Source organism: Catharus ustulatus, chromosome 1 (genome assembly GCF_009819885.2).
Source record: "Catharus ustulatus isolate bCatUst1 chromosome 1, bCatUst1.pri.v2, whole genome shotgun sequence".
Lineage (NCBI taxonomy): Eukaryota > Metazoa > Chordata > Aves > Passeriformes > Turdidae > Catharus > Catharus ustulatus.
The window spans coordinates 921,970-944,225 of NC_046221.1; the positions used below are offsets into that span (position 1 = coordinate 921,970).

At 60.4% G+C, this 22,256-nt stretch overlaps 4 protein-coding genes and 1 long non-coding RNA gene across 6 annotated transcripts; 3 read left to right on the forward strand and 2 right to left on the reverse strand.

Moving 5' to 3' along the window:
* Positions 1 to 576: 576 nt before the first annotated feature.
* On the reverse strand, positions 577 to 6,614 carry LOC116994013 (zinc finger protein 777-like). Its single transcript, XM_033055380.2, has 8 exons — positions 6,515 to 6,614; positions 6,246 to 6,376; positions 5,314 to 5,583; positions 5,055 to 5,181; positions 4,446 to 4,631; positions 2,912 to 3,646; positions 2,229 to 2,336; positions 577 to 1,619 (listed from the first exon to the last, which is right to left on the reverse strand). The coding sequence occupies exons 1-8, from the start codon at positions 6,612 to 6,614 to the stop codon at positions 577 to 579; spliced, it is 2,700 nt and encodes an 899-aa protein (XP_032911271.2).
* A 2,806-nt stretch (positions 6,615 to 9,420) lies between these two features.
* On the forward strand, positions 9,421 to 13,336 carry LOC116994137 (zinc finger protein 135-like). Of its 2 annotated transcripts, none has more exons than XM_033055603.1 (5): positions 9,421 to 9,526; positions 10,514 to 10,640; positions 11,210 to 11,284; positions 11,476 to 11,562; positions 11,745 to 13,336. In XM_033055603.1, exons 1-5 carry the CDS (start codon positions 9,509 to 9,511, stop codon positions 12,746 to 12,748), a joined length of 1,311 nt encoding a protein of 436 aa, XP_032911494.1. In that variant the 5' UTR covers positions 9,421 to 9,508; the 3' UTR covers positions 12,749 to 13,336. The 2 variants fall into 2 exon arrangements, with proteins under 2 accessions (XP_032911494.1, XP_032911501.1); XM_033055610.1 differs by having other exon boundaries at positions 11,748 to 13,336.
* A 1,560-nt stretch (positions 13,337 to 14,896) lies between these two features.
* LOC116994147 (cathelicidin-B1-like) lies at positions 14,897 to 18,003 on the forward strand. The gene is made up of 5 exons (XM_033055621.1): positions 14,897 to 15,933; positions 16,301 to 17,190; positions 17,439 to 17,543; positions 17,639 to 17,722; positions 17,825 to 18,003. The coding sequence occupies exons 2-5, from the start codon at positions 16,609 to 16,611 to the stop codon at positions 17,951 to 17,953; spliced, it is 900 nt and encodes a 299-aa protein (XP_032911512.1). The 5' UTR covers positions 14,897 to 15,933; positions 16,301 to 16,608; the 3' UTR covers positions 17,954 to 18,003.
* Positions 18,004 to 19,517: 1,514 nt separating this feature from the next.
* LOC116993058 (cathelicidin-2-like) lies at positions 19,518 to 20,844 on the reverse strand. The gene is made up of 4 exons (XM_033053311.1): positions 20,662 to 20,844; positions 20,297 to 20,404; positions 20,092 to 20,199; positions 19,518 to 19,622 (listed from the first exon to the last, which is right to left on the reverse strand). The coding sequence occupies exons 1-4, from the start codon at positions 20,833 to 20,835 to the stop codon at positions 19,518 to 19,520; spliced, it is 495 nt and encodes a 164-aa protein (XP_032909202.1). The 5' UTR covers positions 20,836 to 20,844.
* A 713-nt stretch (positions 20,845 to 21,557) lies between these two features.
* LOC116994191 lies at positions 21,558 to 21,978 on the forward strand. Its single transcript, XR_004417429.1, has 3 exons — positions 21,558 to 21,626; positions 21,722 to 21,805; positions 21,908 to 21,978. It is a non-coding gene; the product is annotated as an uncharacterized LOC116994191 (long non-coding RNA).
* Positions 21,979 to 22,256: the final 278 nt, after the last annotated feature.

Sequence of the window (22,256 nt, forward strand, 5' to 3'; positions counted from 1 at the left end):
ATCCCTGGAATACGCCAGCACAGAACACTGGGGTTTGGTTTGTCCTGTGGATCTTCCAGTGCAAGGCTCCAGTGTTCCCAACCTGCTGGAGGGGGTGTTGGCTGATCTCCCCAGCGTGGGGGGTGGCAAGGACGTGGTGGGGTCTCAGAGATGTCACTCTCCATCTGGTGTCTCAGGAAGCTTGGTCCATGGAGCAGAGCGCTGCTTGGGAACGTTGCCAGCTCCTTTCCCTTCTCCCTGCCCTCTTTAGTTGTGTTCCCCTTATGCAAGAGGTCAGCTTCAACATCAAGGAATGCAAAAGCTCTGCTCCTGTTTGACCAGGATTCACCTGGTCATCTCCCAGGAATGTCAGCTTAGGAAAATTCCAAGTATCAACCAACAGGAGCAAGTCAGTGGAATGGTGAAGCATAATGGATCACTGGAGGCTTCTGCAATTTGCTCTCTGTTGTTATCTCCAAGCTTCCCATTCTTTCCATAACCCAGGAAGCTCCTAAAACGCAGCAGATTCCCAATCCTGGTGTCCCACCAGGTGCAAACCCAACAAACTCGCAGCTTCTCTCCAGGGACACGCACAGCTCAGATCTGTCCCAGGGTCATTTCCGAAGCCACTGCCCTCGATCCCAGCTGGACCACAGGCTGCACAGCTTTCCTGATGCACTCAGGGAGCGAGGAGCCTTTGCCCTGGTGCTCCAGTGATGTCGCTCCCAACAGCAGCACGTTTGGCAGGCTCGGTTTCGCAGCCTCAGGGCTGCCATTCCCTTGGGAAGGGCTCCTGTTGGCCTCGGGAGCCCTGTGCTGCAGGGATGCCGGGATAGCAGCAGGGGGCTGGGCGCTGGCCTCCCGCTGGAGCGCCGCCAGGGCCCGCTCGTGGATCTTCTTGTGGCGCACGAGGTGATTGCTGCGGGTGAAGCACTTGTTGCAGGAGCTGCAGCAGTAGGGCCGCTCCCGCAAGTGGGTCTGGAGGTGCCGCCGCAGCGACACGGAGCAGGACAGGAACTTCTTGCAGTAGGGGCACTTCAGCCTGGAATCGGGCGGCCGAGTGAACCCAGAGGCGGACAGGCCCTCTCTGTCCGGCTCCTCCTTGGGCTGGCCCAGCCAGGGCCCCCCAGTGTGGCCAGCACCGGGCGGCCCGTGGGCGCCACCGCACAGGTCCCTGCGCGGGCGGATGCGCAGCTCGGGGTGGACGTTGCCCCAGACCTTGGCGCCGAAGGCTCTGTCCTTGACGTGGATGCTGCGGTGAAGGTCCAGGTGCCGCTTGTTGCTGAAGCCGATCTCGCACACGGGGCACTCGTAGGGCCCCTCCTTGGCGTGGCTGCGCTGGTGGATGATGAGGTTGATCTTGAGGCGGAAGCGCTTCCCGCACTCCGTGCAGGGGTGGGACCATTCCCGCACGTACCCGCGCCGGCAGTTGCCCATCAGGAGGTTGCTGGCCTCGCACCGGTTCGGCTTCTTCTTGCTCTTGGCTTTCACCAGCTCGTTTTTGGGACATTTCTGGATCTCTGAGCCAGGAGAGGGTGTGGATTCTTCTACCAGCAGCTCAGGCTCCTCTTCCTTTACCTTGATGTCCTCGGGAGAAACCCCTTTGCATGGTGTTTCATCTTCCATGGGTGAGGCTTCCTCTGGAACAGAGAGACACCGTGTTGGTGCCAGCTCCAGTGTGACACAGCACCAGGGCCCCTCCCTGTGCTGGCACTGCTGGGGCACCTCCAGTCCCAGGGGCAGGTCTGGGCCTCTCATGACAAGAAAGACATTGAGGGGCTGGAGGGTGTCCAGGGAAGGGAACAGAGCTGGAAAGAGGCTCAGCCTGGAGAAAAGGAGGCTCAGGGGGAACTCCTGGCTCTGCACAACTCCCTGACAGGAGGGGACAGCTGGAGGGGTCAGGCTCTGCTCCCAGGAAACAGGGACAGGGCAAGGAGAAATTGCCTCAAGCTGTGCCAGGGGAGGTTCAGGTTGCATATTTTGAAAATTCCTTCCCCAAAAAGGCTGTCCAGCCCTGGCACAGCAGCCCGGGGCAGGGATGGAGTGCCCATCTCCAAAGGGCTCCCAGGCTGAGCCCTCCATGGGTGCCATTGAGACCAGTGGCACCTCTAAGTCCACAAGATGTTGTAGGAAAAAATAAAAGGAATCCCTGAAACTTCATTTTCCCTCCCTATTTTAAGCCCATCAGCTCTGGAAGCTGCTTCCCACCCACCTGCCAGGCCCTGTGTCCCCAGCACAGGGTGACTCACCAGTGTCAGGCTCTGCTGGGTCCTCCTCCATGTCCGGGTCCTCCTCTGCCACCACCCCTGGCTGATGGTCCCCCAGGGATGTCACATTCATCATCAGGATGGGGGATTCTGTTTGCAGGGAACAAGGATTTGAAAGACCCATGGAGACATCCCAGGTCCCCGCTCCAGCATTATGAACCAGGGATTGCTGGAGAAAGCTGCAGCTCACGAGCCAGGATGTGCATGAGCTATCAGGAAAATTCCTTCTGGAATGGGCTGGTCAGCCCTGCAACAGGCTGGTGTTCAGATGCCTTGTGGATGTGGCATCTGGGGACATGGGGCCTTGGCAGTGCTGGGGGACAGTTAGACCCAGCGGTCTCAGAGGGCTTTTCCAACCCCAGCAATTCTATGGAAAGGCTGGGAGGTGTCAGGAGTGAAGCCACACATGGACCAAAAGCAGAGAGAGGGCTGAGAGGAAGGACACCAAGGTGCCACGTGCCATTTCCTCATGGAGCAGCCTCACCTCACCATCTCCACAGGCTGCATTCCTGTGTCCAGACCCTCTTCCACCGTCCCAACATCCCAAGGCTCCCTGGCAGTGCCTCTCCAAGCACCAGGGCCATGCCCTCTGCCCTGGACACTGCCAGAGCCCTGGAGAGCTGGGGAAGGGGAAGAACATCCTCCCTGGCAGCCCTGGAACTCACCTGGGCCAGCTTCCGTGGGCATGGGATCCTCTCCCAAAGCCTTTTCCTGCTGCTCCATCTCTTCTGGTGTCTGTGAGGGCTTCTCATTGTTGGGGACACTTGTCTGGAGGGGGTTCTGACTGTCCCCATTCTGTGTCTGAGGCAGTGTCTGGCTGTCCTCAGCATGTGCCTGTGGGGACTTCGGGCTGTTCCCAGTCTGTGTCCTTGGGGACTTTGGGCTGTTCCCAGTCTGTGTCCTTGGAGACTTTGGGCTGTTCCCAGTGTGTCTCCTTGGGGACTTTGGGCTGTTCCCACTCCGTGTCCATGAGGACTTAGGGCTGTCCCCAGTCTGTGTCTGTGGGGGGTTCTGGCTGTCCCCAGTCTGTGTCTGTAGGGTTTTCTGGCTGTTCCCACTCCGTGTCCATGAGGACTTTGGGCTGTCCCTAATCTGTGTCTGTGGGGAGTTCTGTCTGTCCCCAGTCTGTGTCTGTAGGGTTTTCTGGCTGTTCCCACTCCGTGTCCATGAGGACTTTGGGCTGTCCCTAATCTGTGTTGGTGGGGAGTCCTGGCTGTCTCCAGTCTGTATCTGCGGGGTTTTCTGGCTGTTCCCACTCCGTGTCCGTGGGGATTTCGGGCGGTTCCCAGTCTGTATCTGTGGGGTTTTCTGGCTGTCCCCATTCTGTGTCCATGAGCTGGGCTCTTCATCCCTCTTGATGCAGGTGCGGCTGTTGGGCTTAGACTTGGCACTGTCTGCTGCTGGGGCAGAGAACAGGTTTTATTAGGATTTGGCTGCACCTTTATCCTGCCAGATTCCCAAAGTGACCCTGGTCCCCTCTCCCAGCCCCAGCAGACACAAACAGCTCCAACCCCAATGGCAGAGCCCCCTCCTTGGCCCCGTGGCAGGATCCACACAGCAGAGAAGCTCTGAGTAACAGACCATGAACCCCAAATGAAACGTCCCTCTGTGTCCCTTTTCCTCTCCTCCAGTCCAACCCCCAAACTCCCACCTGGGCTCCAGGTGAGTTTTCCCATGGGACAGCACCTGCCCACCTTCTCCTGGGGTGCCTTTAACCTTCCCAGCTCCTGAATCTGCAGGAAGGAGCCCTCAGCCATGGCTCTTCTCACATCTCCACTGCTCCCAGCTCTGTCTGGGTCTGTCTGCCCCTTTCCAGCACCTCCCACCTTCTCACCCAGCTCTCCCACTCTAAATCCATGCCCCAAGGCTCCTCTGTTCCCCCAGGACAAGCAGAGCAGCTCCAGCCTCCTCCTCCCACCTCAGCTCCCAGTTCCTCACTTTCCAGCATGCTTCCTGTCCCTCCACAGCAGGCAGGAATGTCTCTGGAAGCCCCAGGCTTACAGGAGGCCTTTCCCACTGCTCCAGACCCTCCTGAAAGCTTTGACTGCTTTCCTCTGTGGGATTCATCCAACTAAGCACAACCATTCCTCTTGGAATGAAGATTCACGGTGCTCCTGGGTGCTTTAATCCATGGAGTGAGCACTTCCTTCCTAACAAAGGCAAGATCTCCAGGAACAGCCACCTCTTCCTGGCACCCACCTGGGCCAGCTTCCATGGGGCTTTCATCTCCTGGAGCCTCATCTGCCTTGTCCATCTCTCCTGCTGCCCGGGGGGGCTCCTGACCATGCCCAGACCGTGTCCATGGGGGCTCCTGACCCTCTTTGTCACCGAGCTCTTCATCCCTCTCCATCCAGGACAGGATGTCGGGCTTGGACACGGCGTAGTCTGGTTGTGGGGCAGAGGATGGGGGGTTGATTAGGATTTGGCCATGTCTTTAGCTAAGCACATTCCAGCAGTGACCCTTGTCCCCTATCCCAGTCCTAGCAGAAACATAAACACCTCATCCCTACTCCAAGCACTTCCTTGTCTCCAAGGCAAGATCCACTCCCAAACACAGACGCACCTGAGGCAGAGAGGACCCTAACCAGCAGAACATGAACTAAAGTCCCAAATGAGGGAAAAGCTTTGGCTGGAACATTTCCCTCTAGTGGAAGTCAGGGACACCCTCCACTATCCCAGGTTGTTCCAAGCACCATCCAGGCTGGCCTTGGACACTTCCAGGGATGCAGGCAACCTGTGCCAGGGCCTCACAGCCTTCCAAACCCAGGCTACTCCATGATTCCATGAGCTACAGCCCCCAGGCCTTACCCAGGGACACCAAGGTCTCGTAGTTGCCCCTCATCACGGCCCTGTACAGATCCTTCTGCCAGCGCTCCAGCCTCTCCCACTCCAGCTCATTGAAATACACCGAGATATCATCGAAGGTGAGCGGCACCTGGAATGACAGGGAATTCCCCTGGAACCATGGGGCTCGGGACACATCCAGCCCCACTCAGGGGACACGCAGGGGCTCAGCTCCCAACCCTTCCACAGTCCCGCAGGATCCTTGGGAGGTGGCCGCCGCTACCTTGGGGATCTCCCCCCTGGAGCTGGGAGGCAGGCGCAGGATCCAGAAGTTCCTGTTCTTGAGGAGGTTCTCCAGGTTGAGCAGGCGCTGCTGCAGCTGCCCGTAGCTCTGCAGGACGGTGCCCAGGGCGGCCAGGCCGCTGCCCAGCTCCCCGACCAGGTTCTCGCAGGCCAGGAGCCGCCGCTCCGCGCACTCCGTGCGGCTCTGCAGCTCCTGCAGCTCCGACGGGGCCGTGCCTGGCACCCCCTTCTGCCGGAGGCTGCCCGACACCTGCGGGGGATTCAGGGTCAGGGCTTGGCCACCACCCTGGCCAGAGGGTGCTCAAGGAATGGGGACCGCTCAGGACCCCCCGGTAGCTCCGAGGGATTCCCCCAGACCCCAGTTCCGCAGGGATCTGCCAGAGCCTGGCTGCCACCCCCGTGTGTCCCTGTGCCCACCTTCCCAAGGACCAAGGAGAGACCCCTCTGAATAGGCACCCAGGGGAACCCCCCAGGACCAGCACTTTTGGGGGCTCCCCAGTTCCGCCTCTCCCAGGACCATCATCCCTGGGAGATCCCTTCATCCCTATGAACTGGCATCCCTGGGGACCCCCCCGTCCTCCTGAGCTGTCATCCATTCCCAGATCCAGAGGGATACCCCTGACTCCCAGAGCCAGCACCCCTGGGTGTTTCCCCAGCCCACCTCCCCTGGGGAACCCCTCAGTGCCCCCGAACCAGCTCTCCCGGAGACCCCCGAGCTGCCACCCCCCAAGGACCCCCCCACGCCACCTCCCTCCCCCCACGCCCAGGACCCTGAAGGACCCCCCGCATTCCCAGTCCCACTTCCCCCGTGGGCTCCCCGCACGCCCCTGCCCCAGCACCGCTGCGGCCCGCCCCGTCCCGTGTCCCGTCACGCATCCCGGCCCGCGGCCCGTGGTCCGGGCGGGCCCTGACCTGCGCGGGCCCCCGGCGGGACATGGCCGCGGCCGCCACCGCCGCCTCGGGCCCCCTGTGCGTCCGCGCCGCCACCGGGCCCACAGGGGGCGCCGTCCGCCACAGCGGCACCGCGCGGGAAGCGGCGCCCCCTGGCGGGCGGGAGGAGTAAGAGCCGGGGCGGGGCCCGAGGGAGGGGCGGGGTTACGGCAAGGGGCGGAGCTAAAAGGGGCGTGGTCACGGATGGGCGGGGCCAGGTGGCCGGGGCCACCACGGCCGGACCCCTGGACACCCCTCGGACACTCGCCGGGCCCTGAAGTGCGAGCCCAGTGGGACCCCCAGGACCAGCCCCACCTCCTCAGGGACCAGCATTCCTGACACCCGCTCCATCTCTGCGATCCAGCACTCTTGGGGATCTGCCATTCCCTGAACCGGGAGCCCTGAGGGACCCCCAGGACCGGCATCGCTGGGGGGTCCTCCAGCCCCACCTCCCCTGGGACCAGATTCCTGGGGGATCTCCCTATCCTTGTGATCCAGCATTCTGGGGGATCTTCCACACCTTCAACTGACATTCCTGAGGGACCACCAGCATCAGCACCTCTGGGGAGTCCCCCAGCCCCACGGTCCCTGGGGTCCCCCCGCAATCCCCCTGTGTGACACCCCACGGGTTGGCTCGGATCCCCGGTGTCCCCACACTCCCACCCAGTCCAGCCCAGCACAGAGTGGCTCTGTTGGGGGTCATCCACCCTGTATGTGTCCCCCTAAACACATCTGCTCCCTCCGGTGTTCCAGCTTTATTTGGGGGCTTGGCAAAGCGGGGGCAGCTGCCCCAGAAGCATTTTGGGGGGTGGGAAGGGCGGGGGGCTCAGCTCAGAGCAGGGCGCGAGCTCTCTCCTGGCGTGGGGCTGCTCCCAGTGTCCAGCAGCATTCCCAGGCTCTGGCATCGCTCCCGCTGCTCTCTCGGGTGCTCGGTGTCTCCTGCAAGGCCCCGCGGGGGTTGCCGATGGGTCCCCACCGGGCCCGGGGTCCTGCCGGGGCTCTGCTGTCACCTGTCACAGCAGCAGGATGTGCCCGGGGCGTCCCGCGGGCTGGGCCGGCTCCGGGCTCTCCCTCCTGGCTCTGCCCTGCGGGAGTGAGCGCGGTGTCAAACGGAGCCCTGGGAGAGGGAGATGCCATCCCATCCCATCCCATCCCATCCCATCCCATCCCATCCCATCCCATCCCATCCCATCCCATCCCATCCCATCCCATCCCATCCCATCCCATCCCATCCCATCCCCATCCCCATCCCCATCCCCATCCCATCCCATTGATCCCATCCCATCCCATCCCCATCCCCATCCCCATCCCATCCCCATCCCCATCCCATTCCCGGGCAGCTCCGGGACACGCTCCGGTACCTCCAGCCCGTTCCTGCTCCGTGCCCGCCTGCCCGGCTGAGCCGCATCCTCCTCACGGGAATTCCAGGGCATCGACTGCGATTCCTGCGGGACAGACGCGGGGTTGGGAGCGACTATCCCGCTCCCCGCATTCCCGAATTCCCGCATTCCCGCATCCCGGCGGCGCCGGCTCACCTCGCTCAGCACGGAGAAGCAGCCGGAGCAGGGTCTGTGCGGCCGCCGCCGGCCCTGCGGAGGGAAGGGTCGGGTCGGCTCGGGTCGGGATCTCCCGGAGCGCAGCGCTGGGAGTGCGGGCAGCACCGGGAGCTGCCCGTGGAGCGGGATGGGAACGCCGCCGAGCCCCGTCCCGCCGTGTCCTCCCCGTGCCCCCTCGCCATCCCCGGGGACCTTCGGAGGCTGTGCCATCCCGCGGCCGCGAGGGGCCGGGGCCGCGCCGGGAACCGGGAATGCAGAGCCCAGCCCCGCTAGAACGAGGAGGCTGGAAAAGCTGTGGAAAAGCCGTTCCGGGGATTTGTCCGGGTGCCCGGGCAGGGCGCGGTGCAGGGGCAGCCCCGAGGAGCGGGGCTCTGGCATTCCCGCATTCCCAGCCCGGTTATTGCCCGTTTTCCCCCTCTCCAGCCACTGCCCACCTCTCTCCCGCGTCCTGCCATCCCGAGGTCGCCGTGGTCAGCTCCGGCTCCGGCCACTCCGGCCACGGCCACGGCGGCGGTGACAGCGCAGAGCAGCCACAGCCTCATGGTGTCACCGCGGCTGTCCCGGAGCCCCGCCTGGACATTGGCCCCGATGTCACCACGGTGACCCCGGAAAGGTCAATGGGAGCCGGAGCTGCCGGACACAGGGAGAGGAAAGGGCCGGTTCTGGATAAGGGATGAGCTGGAGGAAACTTCTCCCCAAAATTTTGTCTTGGGGGTCCTGCTCTTCCTGCACCTCTGTCATGAATGTAAAGATCATCCATCCAGCTTTATATCAACAGCAATCCCGGATCCTGCTTCTGTCGCTCCAATAACCCCCCCAATTCCAGGTGCTGGGATTGTCATCAAACCTAACCAGACTCGCTGGATCTGTTTAGAGATAAGCAATTAGTCCTGGCCGCTCCTAAGGATCCCTAGGATATGCTGGAATTTGATTCATTCCCAGTTTCTGGCTTTTAGTGGCACAGATGTGAAAGGTCCAGGCAGGACAAGCGAATTCCATGGGGAATTCCAGGGGACAGATGGAGACTACTTGCATGCGGGTTGGTGGGAAGGGAATCGTGGAGAAGCTGCACATGGGACATACAGAATCGTCGGGAAATTTATCCAAGAAAAGAGGGAAATCTTAGGAGGCTTATCCAGGATCCGCCAGGGAGGGATGTGAGGGCAGCGGGCAACACGAGCCCAGGCCTCAGGCAAGGCCACGGGAAAACCAGAGTCGGGATCAGATCTGAAATAATCTCTGCTGGAAAACCTGGGGATTTTCATGCTAAGTTTGGGATTTCGGGAGAATCAACGATTCTGGAGGCCAAACAGGACCGGAGCGGGCTGGATCTGGGTGGGGTCGGGCTCTGCTCGCAGGAAACAAGGAAATGACAGGAGGAAACGGCCTCAGGGGCGGGCCCGCTGGGCACACCCCTCCTGGGAAGGGCTCCCCGGCCGTGCCACGGCCGCCCACGGCAGGGCCGCATTGCGCATTCCCGGCAGGATTTGCACCCCGCGGATCCGGGTCCGCCTCACGTGCCGGGGTCACCGCGGCGCTTCCGGGGCGCCGCTTCCGGTCCGTCATGGCGGCGCTTCCGGTGTGGGCGGGGCATGCGCCGGAAGCGCGTGCGGGAGAGGCCGCGGGAAGTGCTGGGATCCCCCGGAACCTGCCGGGCCCCCCCGCGACCCCCGGGGCTCCCTGGCAGCCATGGCGGGGCAGGAGCAGGTAGGAGCCGGTAATGGCAGGGGGAGTCCCGAGTCGCCGCCAGGGCCCTCGATGTCCGTTCCTTCCCGGCCCCCCCCCGATCCAAGGGGGTCCCGCAGCGCCCCCCTCGGCAGCTGCTGGCGGGGCTCCGCCTCCAACGGCCAGGGACCCCCATCATCCCCCCAGCCCCACCCCAAAATCCCAAATCACCCCCCCACATCACCCCCATCACACCCCCGATCCCACCCCATCACCCCCTCGATTGCCCCGCACTTCCATGAAATTCTGCCCTGAAGACCACCCCCATCAACCCCCACCCCATTACCCCCCCAAAAAATCCCCATCACTCCCAAAATCCCCATCAGCCCCTAAAAACGCCATTCCACCCCCCCAATCTCACCTCCATCACCCCCCCACCCCAAAACCCCCATCACCCCCCACATTTCCTCCACACATCCCTCTCTCTGCTGCCCCCCTGTTCCCCCATTCCCATTGGGATCGCTCCCAAGGGATTTCCTGGGATGAGCCCTGGGGGAGGGGAGGGGTCACAGGGGGCTGCTGGGAATCTCCCTGTGCCCAGCTCCAGGTGAACTGAGGTTCTGGACTATCCCAATCCCAGGGGCATCATGGAGTGCTCCTGGTAGGAATGGTAAAATGCATCCCAAGGTGCCGGATTCTGGTGTTTGGTGCTGGATTCCAGCCTGTCCTTCTCCCAGATCCATAATTCCCACCCTGGTGGGAAACACCAGTCCCATCCATGGCCTCATGTCCTGAGAGCTCCTCTGGGCTGGGAAATGGTTCTCCTCTTGGGAGGGAGGGTGTGATCCCTAAAGGGAGGATTTGATCCCTGAGGGAGCTGTGATCCCTGAGGAGGGTGTGACCCTTGAGCAGGGTGTGACTCTTGAGCAGGGTGTGACCCTTGAGGAGGGTGTGACCCTTGAGGAGGGTGTGATCCCTGAGGGAAGCTGTGATCCCTGTGGAAAGCTGTGATCCCTGATCCTGTGGCAGGAGCCAGTGACCTTCGAGGACGTGATGGTGTTCCTGAGCCGGGCTGAGTGGGACGCACTCCCAGCGGGGCAGCGGGAGCTGTACCGGGACGTTGTGGCAGACACCTACGAGCTCCTGACCTCCCTGGGTAATGCTGGGAATCACCCTGGGCAGGGCTTCCCTCAGATCCCATCCCAGGCTCCCAGAGCGCTGAATTCCAGAATCCCAGAGTGGCTGAGGGTGGAAAAGGCTCTGGAGATGGCCAAGTCCAGCTGTTCCCCAGCACTGCTCAGGCCACCACTAATCCATGTGTCCAACTGCTGCATCCACATGGTTGTCCAATCCCTCCTCTGAGGAGTTGTCCCTTACAGGGGCTGATCCTGGAAAAAGCAGGATTTGGGGCTGGGTTTGAGCACCCCTGGAAATGATTCCCTAAGATCAGGGAGCACGGTAGGATGTCCCTCCCTTGGGAGCTGCTCCCAGGATGAGCAGGAGACATTTCCTCGCTGGGAAATGTCAGTGGAACTGGGAGCTGCTTCCCACAATTCCATCAGCGCTCGCAGGAATAAATCCCTCTCTGGCAGCAGCTCTGGTTCCTCCCTTGCTTTTCCTCCATCCCAGAGGTGTTTCCATGCATGGTGAAGCACAGCTGGGGTGTCCCAGTCCTTGATTTTCCTGTGATCAGGGACAGTATGACACCCTCTGTCCCACTCCCAGGTTATCCAGGCCCCAAGCCCGACATCCTGCACCGTCTGGAGCGTGGGGAAGAGCCCTGGATCTGCCCATCCCCAGGTGAGCAGCAGCATCCCGACCCTGTGGGATGGAACCTTCATCCAGGGTGGGGCTCCCTCCTCCATCCCCCTGGCCAAGGAGCAGCTGGGATTCCTGGTGGGGACAAGGACATGGCTGTTCCTTCATTCCCATGGCTGTGGAGAGTCAGGATTCCCAGCCTGGCTGGTGACAATCCACTGTTTTCCCTGCAGGACCCACCGGGAATTGTCTGGAGGAGCCTTCCTCTGGAGGGTGGCCTGGAGCCTGTGGGTACCAGGGGCCAGAGACCTTGTGTCCAGGTGAGTCCTGCTCCCTCCTGCTCCAGCCCCATCCCTGGGCCACTCCCAGGGGTTCTTCCAGTGCTTGGCTCTCCTGACGTCTGGCAGAGGTTGGGATGTGGAGCCTGGGCGGTCCTGGACCACGAAGGGATGTTCCTCTCCCTGCTCCAGCCAGGATCCAACCCCTTCCCACCCTCTCTCAGCAGAATGGAACACGTTGTGGTGTCACCAGGACAGGAGGTTCCAGAATTTTGGCTGTCACAAGGGAAGGAGTGAGTTCCCATTGGAAGCGGACAGTGGAGTGGAGTGCGAAGTCCAGACATGGCTTGTGAAAGAGGAAGTGGAGGATAAACCTGAATTCTTGGAAGACCTAACCCACAATGAGACATTCCTGTTTCATTCCATGATAGAACAGCAGAGCCTGTATCCTTGGGAACAACTGTGGTATGACCCTGGGGAGTGGAATCACGGGGACGTCCAACACCATGGACCCACCTTGGGAGAAGTGACAATTCTGGCAGGAGCTCAGGAGCTGAGGGTGGAGGAGCTGAGAGCATTGGTGGCCAAGGACCACAACTACTGCCTTCGGAACGAGCCAGGACCGCCGTGCCCCCCCAATCCCTTCTCCCTAAGGGAACACAACTACCACCAGCACCGCCGGGCCAGGAGGAGCCGGCTGGCGCGGCGGCGATCCCGCTGCGGCAGGATGATCCGCAGTGCCAGGGACATTGTGCGGCGCTACCGGCCCTACCGCAGGTTGGGGCCTCCCTGGAGGCGCTGCTCCGGCTGCTGCGCCGCCGCGCAAGGGACGAACCCCGCAGTTTGTCCTCAAACAGATGCGGCCGCGCCGCGTGAGCTCCAGAGCGCCGGGAACGCCGAAGGGGTGACATCAGACACGCAATGTGCCCCACAGGGGATTTTGGGAACTGAGGCTTCACCCCCTGCCCCAGTTGTGATTGAAGGGGCGAGGAAAGGAGCAGAGCCTGTGGCGGATGCTGGAGCCATCCGCAAGCTTCAAAGAAGCGCACGACCCCAGAAATCCCGGGTGTCGGTGCTGCAGGACATGATCCAGGACGTGCTGAAGGTGGTCGAGTACATGTTGGAATCCCTGTGCCAGAGGTTTGAGGTCCGGGGGTTCTCCCAAGTGAAGAGCATCTGGCCCATTGTCATCCAGATTGACAACTTGACGGAGATCGAGAAGCCGTGACTCCGGGGGGAAACTGGGATGGGATTTCCTGAGGCACAACACTCGATCACCCCCAATCCTGGGGGAGTTCAGGAGGACAAACGTGGCAAAGGAGGATTGGGGGAGGTAAAACTGGGAATGTGGGGCCTGTCATGAATTGGGATTGATTGAGAGGCTTTGGAGAAAAGCAGTTATGGGGACAGAGGGAAGCTCCAATAAATTCAAGCAAACTGAGCACCATGGATTCATTCACTTTCCCAGGTTTCCATGTAAATGGGGGTAGCATGTGGAAAAACTGGGATGCCTGAATTAGGGATGTTCCTGCCATGGCTGGTGCTGGTTTTGGCAGTTCCTGACAGCTGTGGGGTGTGGGGTATTGACTTTGGGGCTTCCAGCATTCTCCTTCCAGCTTCCAAACAGTTTTGAGGGAGCTGGAAGGGCTCATCCTGGAGAAGAGGAGGCTCAGGTGGCACCTTCTGGCTCCCTGCGATTCCCTGGAAGAAGGTTGGAGCCAGGAGGGGTCTGGTTCTGCTCCTAGGTGACAGGACAAGAGAGAAGGGCCTCAAGGGGAGAATTCCTTCCTGGAAAGGGCTCTTCACGGTGCCCAGGGCACAGGTGGAATCCCCATCCCTGGAGGGATTTAAAAGCCATGTGGATGTGGGGACACTGGGGGACATGGGGCAGTGCTGGGCTTGGACTCAGGCATCTCTGAGGGCTTTGTGATCTCAACAATTCCATGATTATGCAATTCTTGTAAAAACATTCCTGCCCGCCAGTGCCGTCAGATGGTGAAATGTGGCTTCAAAGCCAATAAAACCGGTGAAATGTCTCAGGAGCCACTTTTTTTCCCGGCTCCAGGTGTAATGGAATGTGCTTTGTTATCAAATCTTGTTCAGTAAGTGCTTACAGACAAGAGTTACTCGTTAGAGCCTCTTCCTGTTGAGTAAACAAAGAGGAACCCCCACAAGGCTACAGACACAGAACAATACCAGAGGAGTGCTAAGAAAGATCACACCAGAGCCTCATCAATTCCCACCAGGAGATGGAAGTGACCCCCTAGCAACTCCTCGCCCCTGCTTGCTAAAATCGCAGAGTACACCAGCAAATCAGAACGAGCAACCACAAGAACTGGAAAATAGACTGTATAAAAACGAACTAAATCTGGTTTTTGGTGCGAGCCATTGGCGGAGCAATGACTCCGTGGCTGCCCAGCGCTGTTTTGCTCAGTTATCGCTTGCTAAATCCGCTTACTAATAAATTTTCTATAATTAATCTAAACTGGCTCCTTCGATTTGTCACGAGTATCTATAACACAGGCGTGCTTTGAGGCCGGGGGTTGCCGGCCCCCTCCCCCATTCCCAAGTTCCCCTCACGACCCCCGACCCGCAACGCGCGCGGAAATAGCGGCACCGCCACCCAATCGCAGTGCGAGCTGAAGATCACGTGCCGCACTCCACCAATCAGCGGCGGCCGCGCGGCCCGGATGCTGTACACCTTCCCAACATGGCGCCGCCCTGTGATCGGGAACGCGCCACTTCCGGGTCGAGCCGCGAGGCAAAGCAGGGGGTGTGGCATAGCCCGGAAGCGTGCGTGCGTTGACGTGCGTGCTCTGCGTGCTCACGCCCCTTTCGCCGTGGTTGCCATGGGGACCAGGGCCGTACCGTTGCTGTGGAAACCAGGGACGCGCCGGGGCCTGGAGCGGGAAATGGGGACACGGAGCGGGAAACGGGGACACGGAGCGGGAAACGGGGACACGGAGCGGGAAACGGGGACACGGAGGGACCGGGCAGGGACCGGGCAGGGACACGGAGCCGCTAGAGCGAGTCCAGAGGAGCCCCTTGAGCTGCTCCAGGGCTGCTCCAGGGGAGAGCTGGGAATGTTCCCCTGGAGAGGAGAAGCTCCAGGGAGAACTCAGAGCCCCTGGCAGAGGGACTGGGGACAAAGGATGGAGGGACAGGACACAGGGAATAGCTTCACTGCCAGAGGGCAGGGATGGATGGATATTGGGAAGGAATTCCTGGTTGGGAGGGTGGGGAGTCCCTGGCACAGGGTGCCCAGAGAATTTACGGATCCCTGGCAGTGCGCAAAGCCAGGCTGGACAGGGCTTGGAGCAGCCTGGGACAGTGGGAGGTGTCCCTGCCATGGCACGGGGTGGTATGGAATGGGATTTTTTGCTCTGTTCTACACAAACCATTCCAGGATGATTCCATGATGGACCAGCTGTGCCCTCCCTTCAGTATCCCAGAATCCCAGAATTGCTGGGTTGGAAGGGCCTTAAAGCCCATCCAGTCCTACCCCTGCCTGGGGATGAGAACCTTCCCCTGGTCAGGTCAGGTCAAGGTCTGGCTGTGGGCACAGCTCCAAGACAAACCTGTGGCTTTTCTGCAACGAGGAAGGGCAGCAAAGTCTTGGGAAGATCAAATAAACAAGGGGATAGATTTAAGAGCAGGGAATTTCCCCAGCTTAGAGCTCAAGGTTTGCTTTTGGGCGGGATGCACTCCCCTTCCTGTCAGGGGTGGGAAATTTCGGGGAATCATAACTTCCTGATAATAACTTACTGAATTTTCCCTTTTTCATTCTCAAAATTTTTGTTTTCTTGCTGTCATAATTTTGCCAGGTGGGCAGTGGTGGCCGAAATAAACATCCGTGTAACATCTCTGGGAGTCAGTCCCATAAATACCATCTGGTCTTGGGAGATAAAACTGCCAGAAATTCGGGAAGATCAGATTTTGTAGATAGGCAGTCATTGATAAAACAAAGGCAGGAAGTTTGATTTTGCAAAATCTATCAGACTATTGTAATGTCTGATTTTACAAACTGGGAGTAGATAGAAATTCTTTAGAAATATATTATTCATAACAGGGGGATTTAAAAGAGAGTTATTTAATCCCATTTTTCCTCTCTCTGAAGTGTCACTTCAGACCTGGGTATTTACACAATCCTCAATGCTTTTATGATGAACACAAATCTTTTATCAGTTATGACAGAGGTGGGAGGAACTTGGAGGAAATTCGAAAGGAATGGAAGAATTTGGATGGAATGGGGGAAGTAGCAGGGAAGAATTTGGAAGGAATTGTAGCATTTAAAGGGAATTTGTAAGAAGTGGGGGACAGTTTGGAAGGAACTGGGCAAGACCAGGAGGGAAGCAGAGAGAGCAGTCAGGCCCTGGAGATGTGTTGGAATCCCCATCCCTGGAGGTTCTGGAGGTGAGCCTGAGCTGCTGCAGGATAATCCCAGCCAGGTCCCTTTTCCATGGCAGGTGGGAGCTGGCTGCACCTGGAGGGCTCCAGGCTCAGGGGGGGCTGTGCTGCAGGGCAGGGACAGACCCCATCCCTGCCTGGGGACTTGCAGGTGCCACCCCTGGTGTCTGTGTCCCCTGGGATTGGTGAGGGTGTTTTCCACAGCCTGCACTGCTCCCAGCTCCGAAGCTGCTGGGTGGCTCCAGGGGGCTGAACTGAGGGTCACCCTCAGGGCAGGATCCTGGGTGTCCTCCTGGAGCTTCCTGCACCCCTGGGGGAGGGCGGCCGCTCCCACCTCGGCTGTTTGGTGGAACAGGAACCACTGTGATTACAGGGGACAGGCCATAAATCACCCCTGGGCTCAAAGACCCATCTGTCTTCAATCAAGGAACTGCTGGGGACAAAAATCCTCGGGGACCATCGAGTCCAACCATCCCCAGCACGGCCAAGGCCACCAGGGACCGTGTCCCCAAGTGCCACATCCACATGGGTGTCAAATCCCTTCACCAAAGGGGACTCCACCACTGTCCTGAGCAGCTGTACCAGAGCTGGACAGCCCTTTCTAGGAAGGAATTTTCCCCCTATCCAACCTCAGCCTCCCCTGGCACAGCTTGAGGCCATTCCCTCTCCTGTCGCTGTTCCATGGGAGAAGAACCTGACCCTTGCCTGGCTCAGGCCTTTCATCCCCACCAGGCTCTGGAGCACCCATGGCCATGTCTGTCACCAGTGTCACCCCCTGGTCACACATTCCCTGCCCTGGACACCCCAGTGCCAGGGGGGACCCCAAACCCTGTGGCCTCTCCCCTGCTGGCTGAAGGTGCTGATAGACACACCCATCCCCAGGGATGGGGACAGGGCGGGCTGGACTGGGCTGCTGGCCAGAATCATCCCACCTGGAATGCCCCGCTGTCCCAGCCCCCCGGCAGCTGCCATAAAAGTGCTGGTGACTCGGTGGGAAGCAGGATCCAGGATCCAGGAGCTGGGATGGGGCCGTGCCGAGCGCTGCCACTGCTGCTGCTGCTGGGGCTGGGGCTGGCTGGAGCCACCACAACGGCACCACACGGATCCACCGCAGCTCGGGATGGATGGAATGGAAGCACGCTGTCCTCACCAGCGTCCCTGAGCTATGGGGACGTGGTGGCAGCGGCCGTGGAGCTGCTCAATGCCAGGGCTGTCAGTCCCTACGTCCTGCGGCTCCGGGAGACTCTGCCCCGGCCCGGGTGGGTGAGTACTGAGCTTTCCTTTTCCAGGGGAAACTCCAGGACTGGGAAGTGCCCAGTGCCACTCCAGCGCTTCTTGGGGTGGATCTGTTGGGTTTTCAGGGTTTGACCCCTGAGGGGTTGAGCACAAGTCAGGACTGAGCCTGACTCGTTCCGGGCTGGATGTGACCCCTCCTGGGGCTGGCACTGGCCAGTTTTGGGACTGGGCACTGGGGGTGGTGGATCCCTGATGGATGCTGTCCCTTTTCCCAGCCCTCAGACCTGCAGAGCCGGAAGGAGCTGAGCTTCACCCTGGAGGAAACGACGTGCCGGACACCAGGAATGACCAATGGCAGCTGCAGGAGCCGCTGGCTCGGGGTGAGGCTTTATCCTGTGGGAGCTGGGGATTATCTGGTGGGGAAACTGAGGCACGAGGGGGTTGTGCTCTCCTGTGCCCCCTGTGTGCCCCACAGGCGGTGACCTGGTGCCAGGGCTCTGTTTTCATGGAGGGGCAGCAGCCCACGGTGGAGCTCTCCTGTGAGAAGGCTCCGGCCACGGTAAGAAGAGGTCGGAATGGCTCTGTGTCCCCTGGGCTGCCAGGGGTTCCCCAGGTCCCCTCCCACCTCCCCAAGGTCTGACCCTGTTATTTGTCTTCCCAGTTTGGCCGGGTCTGGAAATCCAAGGTCAAAGATTTCTTTGGCAAGATCAAACAGCGTTTCCGAGGTTTCTTCCAGTGTGGCCGGATTTGGATCCGGGATAAGCTTAATCTCAAGGCACCCAAACCCTGAGGGGTGACATTGGTGTGTCCCCAGCCTGTGTCTCCTCCCTGTGCCCTCTACCCGGGTGTTTCACTGCAATTAAAAATCCCTGCATGACTCCTGGTGTCACCCTGAGTGTCATTGCACCCCAAGGAGGACCCCTGAGCGGTCCCAGAGCCCCCAAAATTCCCCTGGGCACAGCAAGGATCTGTGAGAGCTGGGAACACCCTGGGGATCATGAATGCGGAGTGTCATGATTGGGGGGCGCTCACTGGGGTAGATCTGGGGTCCCCCCACCTCTTGAAGGCCATGGAGAGGCAAAGGGACCCCTGCAGGTGCTGCCATCTCAGGGACCGCCCAGCAGTCCCTCCCGAAATCCAGCTGCTTCCCGGCCCTGCCCTGCTGTTCGCTGCCAGTGTCACAAGGGGGACACGAGGATGGGGATGGTCACAGAAGGCCCTGGGGAAGCAGAATCAGCTCCCCAAAATGGGCACAGCATGGGCACCGCCCTCCTGCAGGGACTTGGACCCCTGGGATTGTCGTTCCCTGTCCTCAGGACACCTTGGGGCTCTACACAGAGGTGTTTGTGGGGTACAGATCACAGGAATATTGGGGGGAAGGGAGGGACACCCGCAGGGGGCTGCAGCCATCACCCTGCTCCAGCCACATTTGGGGCACAGGGGTCCTCACATGGGGCACCATTTGATGGCGGTGAAAAAGAAGGGACGGGGTCTTCATGATTTGCAAGGAGCCATGAAGCCGTTTATTGATCCACAAAGCAAAGTTTATATACTTTTTCTATTGTTACTAAAAATAGCACACCAATGCTATTCGTGGAACTGAGGCATATTGCTTACTTGTAACTAGATAACATTGCTCAATCTAGGCCTCGTTTATGGTAGCCAGGTAGATCCAATATTTCCTGCAAATCCCCATAGAAACTGCAGTCTAAGCACTTTGTCCCAAGCACCTTCTTATTTTTTGCATTCCTCCTCCAAAATCCTGCTTACTTCTGCCAAGGCTTGCGGCCTACTCACTTCTGCCAAGGCTTGCGGCCTACTCACTCCTGCCAAGGCTTGCGGCCTACCATGGCTGACAGATCCACATGGGCAGTGACAAGCTGAGCAGTTCTGGCAGTTCTGATCTCCAGTTGTATTCCCACACCTGAGTCCCTCAGCTCTGCCCCCACAATGTCCCTGTCCCAAACTGGGTCCATCATGGGGGTCCCCTCAGAACCTGAAATCCCCGCAGCCCCTCCCTTGCAGCTCCCTGGAGGGATCACAGTGTCCCCTGTGTCCCCACCATTTCCCTTTGCCATCACCGCTGGTTTGGGGGGAACAAGATGCAGTGAGAATAATGACACCAAGGGGACAATGACACTGTGGGGACAGTGACACCGTGGGGATGGTCCTTTTTTGGAGTCCAGGCTCCCCATCCCTGTCCTCCGTCCGACTCCATGTCCCCTTGGCACCAAGCCCGTGAGGATGATGAGGGGGAGCAGCCCCGTGTCCCACCCGTGCCTCAGTTTCCCCAAATGACAGAGACTCGAGGAGTGTGGTGCTCACACAGCCACTCCTGGTGGCCCCTTTATTGCTCAGCCCCATTTCAAGCAGACCTTCCCGTTGATATGGAGCCTGCGCTTGGAGTGCCGTGCTTCGCGCTTGAAGCGCCCGAAGTGGCCATGATCGACCAGACCCGACTGCCAGAGAGATGGGGGGGTCAGGGGCTGTGGGGGTGTGGGACCCGCCCATGGGACCACACCTGGGACCCCCCTCAGGGACCCCATCCCCAGGATCTCACCCAGGATCCCAAACCAGGGCTATTCCACACCCAGGATCCCAAACCAGAGCCACCACTCGTGTCCCCACACCAGGGACACTTTGGACACCTGGGACCCTCACCCATGTTCCCACACCCAAATCTCACCCAGAACTCCCCACCTGGGGCCCTGCACTCCACACCCAAAACCCAGGACCCGCTCCTGGGACTCTGCACCTAAACCCTCCAGGACTCCAGAGCTGGCACAGCCCACCCAGCACCTGAGAGCTCCCCAGGACCCCCCACCCTCCTCTGGAGACATTGGGGTGTCACTTTTAGGGGTCGGGAGGCAGGGGGACGGACCCTCCCCTCCCTCCCCACCCACGGGTGCCCCGGCTCCCTTCACTCACGTCGGAGGAGACTTCGGAGGAGATGTCGGAGGGGTCATCGAAACAGTTCAGGTCGATCTCGGGGATGTCCTGCTGCATCTTCACCTTCCCCAAGCACTCCAGGATGACCTGGGGGAACACGAGGCCACGCGGTGTCACCCTGGGGATGGCACCGGGGTCCCGTGCCCCAATTTCTCCCCCTCCTCCTCCTCCTCCTGGTGCTCACCCCGTTCTCCTTGAAGGCGCAGTCCTCGGGGTCGATGCGGGCGCTGGCGGCACACTCCGTCTCCATCATGCTGAAGTTGAATGCCTGCAGCGAGCTCAGCTCCACGCCCTGGGGACACGGGTGGGTGACAGCAGCGGGAGGTGACAGGAGAGGGGTCCGCAGTTTGGGGGCTCAGGAGTGGCAGTGTCACCAGCAGGGGTGGCGATCACTGCCGTGGGCTCAGGGTCAGCGCTGAGCGCTCACAAGGGGGGATCGGGATGGGTGTGAAGGGTGCGACACCAATGGGGGATCACAGATAGGGGGTCCCGAGTGGGGGACTCCGGGGGTTGTCACCCGTGGGGGGATGCCAGGTCGGGGACACTCACCGGGTCGGGCTCGGGCTCGGCACTGAGCAGCCTGAAGGCATTCTTCACCTCTGGGCGCTGGTTGTAGGAATCCACAGCCTGGGCCAGCGCCTGGGTGTAGGCGAAGGGCTCCGGGGCGGGGAGGGCGCAGGCTCCCCCCAGCACCGCCAGCAGCAGCATCCACGAGCTCGCCATCGCTGTCGCCAAGGCCACCCCCGGGCTCCTTTTATCCCCCACGGGAGCTTGGGGACCCGCCCCGGGGCCCCACCCTTGGCAAACGCCCAGCCCCAAGGCGCAGAGGCGCGGTTTTGTGGGGACACGCGGTGCGGGGGGGTCCCGCTGTGTCCCCGGGGATGGGACGTGGCATCTGAAGCCCTTGGGGTCCCCACCCTTGCGGAGCCCTTGGCTGGGCTCGGGGGCATTTGGGGGGCCAGGAGCCCTCGGGGTCCCTGCTGGTGACACGCTGCCCGTGCCAGCTTGGTGCCCCAGGGCTGCACAAGCCCAGCCTTGCCCCATGGCTGTTGGCCAAGGCCGAGGGTGCCCCCGGGACCCCCAAAGCGCCAGCCCCACACACGCACACTGTCGAGCCCAAATCTCTTTAGTGCATCTACAGGCACCTAAAAATGAGATGGAAGTACATTACATCTCTCCCTTTCCCGGGGAAACTTCAGGATTGGGAAGTACCCAGTGCCACTCCAACCCTCCTTGGGGTGTATCTGTCCCGTTTTCAGGTTTTGACCCCTGAGGGGTTGAGCACAAGTCAGGGCTGAGCCTGACCCGTTCCAGGCTGGATGTGACACCTCCTGGAGCTGGCACTGGCCAGTTTTGGGGCTGGGCACTGGGGGTGGTGGATCCCTGATGGATCCTGTCCCTTTTCCCAGCCCTCAGACCTGCAGAGCCGGAAGGAGTTGAGCTTCACCCTGGAGGAAACGACGTGCCGGACACCAGGAATGACCAATGGCAGCTGCAGGAGCCGCTGGCTCGGGGTGAGGCTTTGTCCTGTGGGAACTGGGGATTATCTGGTGGGGAAACTGAGGCACGAGGGGGTTGTGCTCTCCTGTGTCCCCTGTGTGCCCCACAGGCGGTGACCTGGTGCCAGGGCTCTGTTTTCCTGGAGGGGCAGCAGCCCACGGTGGAGCTCTCCTGTGAGAAGGCTCCGGCCACGGTAAGAATGGGCTGGAATGGCTCCGTGTCCCCTGGGCTGCCAGGGGTTCCCCAGGTCCCCTCCCACCTCCCCAAGGTCTGACCCTGTTATTTGTCTTCCCAGTTTGGCCGGGTCTGGAAATCCAAGGTCAAAGATTTCTTTGGCAAGATCAAACAGGTTTTCCGGGATTTCTTCCAGTGTGGCCGGATTTGGATCCGGGATAAGCTTAATCTCAAGGCACCCAAACCCTGAGGGGTGACATTGCTGTGTCCCCAGCCTGTGTGTCCTGCCTGTGCCCTCTACCCGGGTGTTTCACTGCAATTAAAAATCCCTGCATGACTCCTGGTGTCACCCTGAGTGTCATTGCACCCCAAGGAGGACCCCTGAGTGGTCCCGGACCCCCCAGAATTCCCCTGGGCACAGCAAGGATCTGTGAGAGCTGGGAACACCCTGGGGATCATAAATGGGGGGG